The 8,935-nt window shown below is 33.6% G+C and overlaps 1 protein-coding gene across 1 annotated transcript; it reads right to left on the bottom strand.

Moving 5' to 3' along the window:
- Positions 1 to 2,696: 2,696 nt before the first annotated feature.
- On the bottom strand, positions 2,697 to 7,778 carry LOC130798013 (thylakoidal processing peptidase 1, chloroplastic-like). Its single transcript, XM_057660834.1, has 6 exons — positions 6,767 to 7,778; positions 3,861 to 3,929; positions 3,710 to 3,778; positions 3,536 to 3,622; positions 3,357 to 3,424; positions 2,697 to 3,199 (listed from the first exon to the last, which is right to left on the bottom strand). The coding sequence occupies exons 1-6, from the start codon at positions 7,448 to 7,450 to the stop codon at positions 3,079 to 3,081; spliced, it is 1,098 nt and encodes a 365-aa protein (XP_057516817.1). The 5' UTR covers positions 7,451 to 7,778; the 3' UTR covers positions 2,697 to 3,078.
- Positions 7,779 to 8,935: the final 1,157 nt, after the last annotated feature.

The following is an 8,935-nucleotide window of genomic DNA, read 5'->3' as shown; positions in this document are numbered from 1 at the left end:
AAATAAATAGGTTTTTTCTAAATTCGAAAGAGTACATAAGACTAAACTAAAATCCATTGAAATAAACAGTGTCATATGAAACAAATGTTTAGATGATGGGAGAACTTCTAATACTGCTTCTTTCACGACTAATCAAACTCCAGCTCAACCACAATTTCAATCCAACAAACCTTCCTTCACCATCTCTCAAATAGAGCAACTTAAACAAATTCCCTCTTCTTCTTCTACCCCCTCATCTGAAATAGAAGAAGACTTTGTCAATATGGTTTTCAGTGTTATTCTTGGGGTAGACAAGAAGTGCCGTCGATTAGCATATATAGGGGTCTAATTTCACTGTAATCTGTGAGTCTACAGTAGACGGTTGTAGGAAGAAGCCTTGTTTGAGAGAGGAGGAAAAGAAAATCTTCAAAAAACTAATTTATTTAAATAAAAAGATTCGTCACATTTATTATTTCAAGTACTTGTTAAAAATCAAAATCGATCTTTTATAAAAAGAGTCTATATCTATTATTTTGCCTAGAGCTTATAAAATGTCATATGTCATAAACAGCACGAATTGTTTTCACTCAATTTGACAAAAAGGTCAAGAAGATTCATTCTAAATAATGCCTTAGAGTTTAACAATCAGCTTTGTTTTGATTTCTTTGCCTCTAGAGGGATAATCCATTAGATCTATTATGTTGAGAGCATTCTTATTAAAATTACGATTGTAGATATGGGGCGGGTCGAGTGGGTATGGGGTGAAGCAGGTGGATATGGGGTGGGTAAAACCTCATACGTACCACCTATCCACTGCCCATAACAGGTAGAACTTTTCAGTCTCATTTTCACCCATTATCCACAAAATTTATACCCATATAAGCCGCAATTGGGCAGATGCGGTGCGAAACCCATATAATTTTACTCGTTTGTCATTCTATACATGATTTGGATCTAAGTTTCCCAACATAGTTATTAGAATCTCAATTTTGATCTACAATTCTATGATCTTATTATTCGAAAAATAGACGACCGATCTGAATCGTAAGAAAGATCTTAATGCGGCAGAAAAATATGTTGAATAAAATGTGCCTAGCTGAAAAGGTAAGAAGACGAGCATTGCTTCAATTTTTGTATACATAGATCCCGCTTGATACTTTAGAAAGGTTTTCGGGTCTTTATAGTTCTAAGCAAATACGAACATATACATTTTGCTTCTTTGCTTCCCCCATAGCAAAAAAGAATACTTTCCTGTAACATACAAGATTCTTTACCTTTTCCTGAATCGTTTTTTTAAGCAAGTATTTTACGGTCCGTTTGGTAGATAGTAATAAACAGTGGTAATGGGAATGAAAAAATAATATAATTTAGTTGAAAAATCTCATGGTTAACTTGATGGCCATAGTTATTCAACTTCAATCATCTCATTTTCTTCATAAATTTCATTCCAATACATTACCAATGGGAGAGGTGATATTAGACGGTAATGGAATTTATAAATAAAAAAACTTTTTTGTGATCAAAATTTCATTACCATGGGAATGATATGAAACTTTTAATGAAATTTTACACTTTAAATCATTCTCATTACCACCATTTAGTACCACTAACCAAACGAGCGGTTAGGGTCATGGATATTGAATATTCCAACCTGTGTTCATGTGCATTATATTTTCTTTTCTTAGTTATTCTTCAGAACCCTCTTGGAAGGGATCCATCTGAATTGAAGAAGATATTTGCACGTCTCAGTTGTGTCATTTCGGGGAACTATAACGGACCTGGAAATACAACAGTTGCGGAGGTACTGATGAACAAGGGTGGAGAGAAAGTTGGCTCATGGCTAAGCTGTCGTTCAAATGAAACCGTCCAAGATGCTGTGACCTGGGTATGTATCCTTAATGATGGTATGATATATTCATGTGCAATGTTTTTTGGGAGCTATTGACGAGTGACGACTTTCTTTACTGCAGATGGCACGAAATGATATGGAGTCTTTGGTGATCTGAAGCCCGGAGACAAGGATCTCATTGCTGGGTTTGTTACCCAACTTTGTTGGACGTTCTAAGTTTATACAACGATATTGATGAAATCCATTTCGGGAAAAGACTTTCAGGAAGGTAGCTGCAGAGGGAAGAGATCTCAAATTGGAGCAAAATCATAACGGAAACAGTAAGATATTTCCTTTCGTCCTTTAACGTCCAGGTTAAGTGCCTCAGATTTCATCAAGGGAAAATACTTCTAATACTCCAATCTTGCAAATTTTTATCCCATCCTACTTATTTTGCTATTCCGGTGAATTTACTACATTATTCCTGTCAAGCTGCTACCTTGTATGAAATGCATTTATTAAGTGCTGGTTTATTAGTAGTTAATCAAAATCTTATTTGATTCATCTCATATAAATTTTATTAGTATTAACTTCTTGTAAATTTTTATTACTCATACTTAAAAAATATTATGAATTAAATTAGTAATAAATATACAAAACTACATGGAACACAAGCTTAAAAGGAGTATAATAAAAACTAAAAAAGAAAAAAAATGTATTGAAAGAAACCAAAGTTAATAATGAGTACATTTTCAAAATAATGTGAAACATATGTAGCAAAATTGATTGATACAATCATACAAAACCTAATACAGTTGGGTGTAGTAGTGTTTGGAATGTACAATAACCAAGTTTTAATACTATAGTAAGTATTCGGTATTCCTCAAAATAGCAATGCCAATAACTAGCAGTTTTCTTGCATAAACGGCTTAAGTATCTACAATTGTTAAGTACAAAAATAATGGATTATGGAACAAATGAGCAAATGTCCGTCACAAAAACAATAAACAAACAAATTCAAAGCAATCGAGAAGGCAAAAATCCGTTACACAAATTGAGTTATTTGGAGCATACAACTCGCACACAATCATATATCCACATTTGCTTCTATATAATCATAAATTCATTAAAGAGAAAAGGTCATGTAATGAAGTCAACATCTTCCTTAGATTTGGACTAACCAAGGATATTGCCGCGGCATACTCCACATCTACAAGTCTGACAGGAGAATGGTCATGAAACAGCTACATACAAGTCTGACTGGAGAATTGTCATGAAACAGCTACATTGCCATTGCTTTTGTGGGGGTCATATATAGTGTCCGACAGTTTAGAGGGTGGCCAGTATCGATATACAGATCTACCAAGAATGTTCTTTACGGGAAGCGGACCCCTGAAGAGAAACAATAGTTCAAGATATAGAACTGCTTCAAAAAGGAAAAAGGACCTAGATTTAAAAAATGAGTGGCTACCGCCTAGTTTTGGGGATCAGACATACACAACCTGAACCTAGTAAGATAAATTTTAAACAATGGACGTTTTAACATTACCAGTTATGTGAGTCAAAGCTGTTGTTGCGGTTGTCTCCCATCACAAAGACATATCCTTCTGGCACAATCTGAATGAACGAAAATGTGATAAGCAAAATGAAAAGAAAAGACTCCAGAGACCAGGCTTATTGTCAAATAAAAAAGCAAACTGAAAAAAAGGATGGGGTTTTTTAAGATACCAGTGGATCCATTTCATAAGCTAATGGCTCTAAAACAAATTCTTCTTCACGAGCAATACCATTAACGAGCAACTTCCCATCCTTGACCTGTTCCAGAGTTCAATTTTAGACATGTTTATCGAAAGAAATAACAATTACAAGTGAATTGCGAAATTACATAAGAATGATACTCACTTCAACACAGTCTCCCGCCTTTGCTACAACTCTTTTGATGAACACATCCCCAGAGGCAAAGCCAACTTGCTGCAAAATGGAATTGCTCATATGTTAATATCTAGAACTATAAACACAAGTGTGGAGTTTACCTTTCAAATCAATACAATACCTCAAGAATAGGTGGCGTTTTGAATATAACAATATCTGAAACTTCAGGCTCCCTGAAGAAGTAAGAAACCTGAGAGAGAAAGAAATAGAGGAAGGGGTGAGCAAAGAAAAACGGAAAAAACACTACAGTTCAACATTATATAGCTTTAAATCTAAATCAGACTAGAAAATTTGTATATCAATAACCTATAAATTGACATAAAAAAAAAAAAACAATCTTTCTTAATCAATGACAAAAGACTAATCACATCCCTTTTTATCCCTAAATAAATATTTCAACAATAAAATATTAGACAGACAAAGAACTGAAAAAGAATGAAAAGCCTTTCATTTCAAATGGAGATGCAGTATGGCTTGCAGTTTCTTGTTTTTCTTTGGCAATTGAATTTTTTTAAGAGCATTTTCGTCTCTAGAAAATATTTGAAGATGTCGTAATCTTATGAATTCCTAAAAACCCATGTAATTAAACATGAGTTCATATGCAAGGGAAACCATAAAAGCAATCCAGTTCTATACCAGCTAGGATCAAAGGTAAAATTTAAGAGTTAGAACACTACAAGCTACTTTAAACCATATATATTACATTCCTCACTGAAACAGCAGAGTTTTAAGAGAAAATTTCAAAAATTCAGCATTCCTTGCAGTCATTTCTCTAAAGCCAAATTAAATTAAAAAAATTATTAGTTTTAAATAAAATGGAACTGTACTAAAATCTCTACGGCAATTTAATTAGATTCAAATTCAGCTTGATCATCAATTCTCTGCAGGCAAATTAAGTTTTAAAAAACTTATAGTTTTTATAGCATAATTGTTCTAAAATTTCTACGGTAATCTAAATAAAGTCAAATTTAGCTTCATCATCAAAAACTGGGCTACATATACAAGTAAGGAATAAGGATTAGGGAACTAAAAACTATCCACAGATGTATCCATGTGCTGAACTACTACTATAATCAACTTATTCCTGATGCTCATATTAAGTGAGATTAACCTACTCTAACTAAACTAATGTTTCTTCATATGAATTGAGGTGGGTTGGGAAATGCCCAAGTGGAGCAGTTAGTAACCACTTTTGATACTGCTTTCTTTATTAATCCATTCTCAACTCTTGGTGCAATGATTCCACAACACATCCTCATCAATTCCATTTGGAGCACAAACCTATCCAGAAAAAACGTACATCACTTATCTTTATTTAACCCTTATACCATCTTAGCCCAATCTCATTAGGGCCAAAGGGCCAAAGATATATAATTCCTCAAATCTAAATTATTATATAATAGTAACTAACGCTTAAAACATGTACACTTTTTATTTGTGTGAATCTGGAGATGATATTTTCTATAAAGGGTCAACATAAAAATCTTAACAAAAGGGTAAGGTAGCCAACTCCCAACCCCTAGGTCCAGGTGGAAGCTTAAGTGAGAAACATTTATGGCAATGGGTTGATGAAATGGAATAAACCATTAATCACATGCCACTAAGCAAGAAACCTTTTTTTCACCCCCTTAATCAATAATATGATACAAAATAACATCAATACAAAAAATATAAGCCTCTAATGCATACCTTGGTTATTCCTACAATTGGTCTTATGGTCTTCTAATTAATACTTATATTATGACATCAATACCACCATTACCAACTAATGCAAAACGTCAACATAACTCATATACTCAATAATTGTAATATAATTGATTTGTGTTGACCTAGGGTCAAGATGTTGATAGACAAGAGTATATGACTTATGAAGGAGACCACTACTGAAACTATCCCAAAGCATGCAGCCCACTTGATCACTCCTGAAACAAATACAAGCACACTTTTCTACCAAAGCATTGCAATAATAGTGTTTAAGCTTCCCTTGCAAACACAAAATTCTTGAACTTGTATGTTCGGGGTAGTAAGTTTGACGTACTAGCAAGACAAAAGTTTTAACTCAATCACACACTATTCATCAATTGATGAGCGGTCTAATATTCATATTTATTGTAGTAAAAAAATAAAATTTACAAAAGATAGGGTATACCAAAATCTATCACAACTAATTAAATGACATACGACAACTTAAAATTATGTAAACTAGGCTAGTAGGATAACACTAGGTTTCAAATCCTCATATGCTTATGCAAATGCGCGCTGGAGTGTACGGATGGAAAGCAGCAGCCTATCTTCCTCGAATACTAGGACTCACAGATGCACAGGTTGGCTATGGGTCCATACTAAAACTCCCTCAGACGCGTTGCTGTGTGAGCAAGCTGCTAGTACAAGACTCCTAAATGGGGCTCCTTGCTAGCGTGTGATGCTGCAGTCACCTAGGAGTATTCCGCAAGTGGGCTGCTTGTCACGTGCTATCTAAAGAATGCAAGACTCCATTGTATACACTTGTGTAAATACTCTCATAGCTAGACTCCTAGGTGCATTAAACACACACGAATGATAAACTTCTAATGACTCACAAGTAGGAGCACAATTCATCACATTCAATGATTGGCCCACTATTTGCTAGCTAATAAAAAAGCATATTCCACTTACGATTCATGGTCTTAAGAACTATGAACAACGGATGGAACTTAATACGCAGTATACATAAAGGTATTATTAAAAGTAACTACTAAGATAACTATTTCTAAACTTTACAGCTGAAAAACCTATTAGTAGTACAATTTATAATCAATTTGGGATACCATTAAAATAACCCAATCGTACTCCTAATCCTCATCAATAACTCACAGCCAAGTATCGTCCTCAGTCATACCGGACAGTTTGACTGTAATCAACAATGAAATAATCACACTAAATAAATGATTACATAAATCACATGACGAATTCAGTAACCAGTTATACAATTCATCAAAAAAATCTCAAAAATAGGAATCATCAAATAAGATAAAAGATAGAAAGTACCTTCTCAGCCAATATGCGATCACCCATATCAAGCGTGGGGTACATAGACAGGGAAGGGATAGACCTAGGCTCGGCTAACGAAGATTTATACAGCAAATTAACAGTCACAGCTGTGAAAACTGCCTTAGCATCATCAGAAGAAATATTGAACAATTTCGATAACCAACTCCTTTCAGTTACCTTAGCAGCAGAAAACTGAGGCTCACCCTTGTTGACTATCTTCTTATTCAACGTTCCTCCTCTATCAACTTCACTACTGGAGGATCGAATTAACACTGGTTCATTACACGGCAGCCATTTAGATCCCTGCAAGAAGGGGATAATGGAAGCAGCCCGAAATGGAACAACCCCCATTACCCCCATCGTACCAGCAGGAAATGAACCTCCAAAAACCACGGAATTCACAAGTGAGATCAACCCACTAGCAACTGGGTTACTACTACCCCCTAAAATGAACTCCGCAGCAAAAGTACTTAAAGGTTTGGATCCACGAACATCTTGATTATTGCGATAATAAGGATGATTGTAATTTTTAGGGTTTTCAAGAGTAGGGTTTGAAAGGGAATTACGAGGTTTGGAAATAAATTCGTGAATACACCGGCAATGCGTAAGGCGATTTCCGGCGTTAGAAGCAAGATTGTGCGCCATGGTAGCAGAAAAAGTGACGGTGTATCGTATAGCCATGAGTAAAAATATGTAAAGATCGAAAAGGATACGAAACAGACTGGTGTGAGAAAGATGGAAGTGAAACGGGGGTGGAGATCTTACTGAGACATTGCTGAAAAATTTATGAATTGATCGATTAAGGTTTAGAGGAATTGAAAGGGGGAGGAAGAAGAGGAGAGAGAGAGAGAGTGGATATGGAGGAGGTTAATCAAGGTTAATGAAGCTCCAGAAATGGAGGAAATGGTAGTCTTCTCTCCAGAAATGGGAGGAAGACCGAAAAGATGGAGAGAAAGAGACGAAGAAGGTGAGAAGTTCACCAAAAATGGGAGAAGCGAAGACTTAACTTACATTTAGCTTTTATAATAAATAAAATAATCTTAAAAGTTGTCAATAATAAATCAGATGAAAATGATTTTATTTCTTATGGAGTATTTTTTTAATAAATTTATTTATTAGTTATATTTGTTAAAAATAAATCTATCAGATTTTCATTTTATGAGGCGGGTCTAATAGGTTGATTCAATCTCAAAAATTAAAATATAAAATTTCAATTTTTGTTTTTGAAAGACTAAAAATTTAATTTTGTCTTTAAATATATTAATTTTGATATTAAAGTGATCATTTTCACTTTAAAATTAAATTTTAAATGAATCAATCAAAACAAATAAAATTAATTTTAACCTTAAAAGTATTAATTAAAACTTTAAATTGATTAAATTTGATTATGTATTTTAAAATTTAATTACAATTGTACCAATTGAGCTATTGGTCTACGATCTATCATAAGACCTACTATATTGAATAACTTGTTTTATTTAGAACAATTAGTGATTTTTTTTTGACAATTTTCTTTGTTAGTTACTATTTTTATTTCCTAATGTTCTTCCTATTTGAAATATTTTGTTAGATTCGTCATGTTGTATACTTTTTTATTATGTATTTTATATATTTTTTTTTATTATGTGTACTATTATATATATTATTACTCCTATTTGTTGGCGACATTGTTGAGGCCCATGGCGGCTGTGCTCTTAGTCAACGGTCAACAATTTCAATGCAACTCTTCCAATTAGATCTTGGCACTTGGCTTGTTGCCTTTGTAAACGATTTTTGCTCAATTAATAAAGCTTATATATAAACCTAAATTTCCACGAAGGATTTATTTTCACATTTTATAGTTCATGCAGAATTGGAATTTGGTAAAAAAAAAATAGAGTTGACATTGTAAATAATTCTAATTTAAAGCAGGTCACACGGTTGGTTATTTATCTGCTCATTATAGTCACTTACATTGTCAATGATTATGTTCAGTGGCAAATTTAAGGTTAAGAGTCCCATGGAGCACCAATAAATAGATGAAAGTTAGGCAGAGTTTTTTTTGTAAAATTAACAATTTATATAATTTTTGTTTCTGCAAAATGACATGTAAACGAGCAATAATCTCAAGACAAAGCCACAGTAATATTAAAAATAATAAACGAACTACAATTGTTCAAATGTACA

The sequence above is a fragment of the Amaranthus tricolor genome, chromosome 13, assembly GCF_026212465.1.
Source record: "Amaranthus tricolor cultivar Red isolate AtriRed21 chromosome 13, ASM2621246v1, whole genome shotgun sequence".
Taxonomy (NCBI): domain Eukaryota; kingdom Viridiplantae; phylum Streptophyta; class Magnoliopsida; order Caryophyllales; family Amaranthaceae; genus Amaranthus; species Amaranthus tricolor.
Note: the sequence above shows the minus strand (reverse complement) of the source record. Positions and strands in the feature narration are given on the sequence as shown.

Bases quoted from the DNA above. Each gene is read 5' to 3' on its own strand.
- LOC130798013 (XM_057660834.1), bottom strand. From the start codon at position 7,450: ATGGCTATACGATACACCGTCACTTTTTCTGCTACCATGGCGCACAAT. The intron at 3,779-3,860 runs GTATTGTATTGA...TCCATTTTGCAG, and splicing joins AAACGCCACCTATTCTTGAG to CAAGTTGGCTTTGCCTCTGG. The intron at 3,425-3,535 runs GTATCTTAAAAA...TCGTTCATTCAG, and splicing joins CTTATGAAATGGATCCACTG to ATTGTGCCAGAAGGATATGT.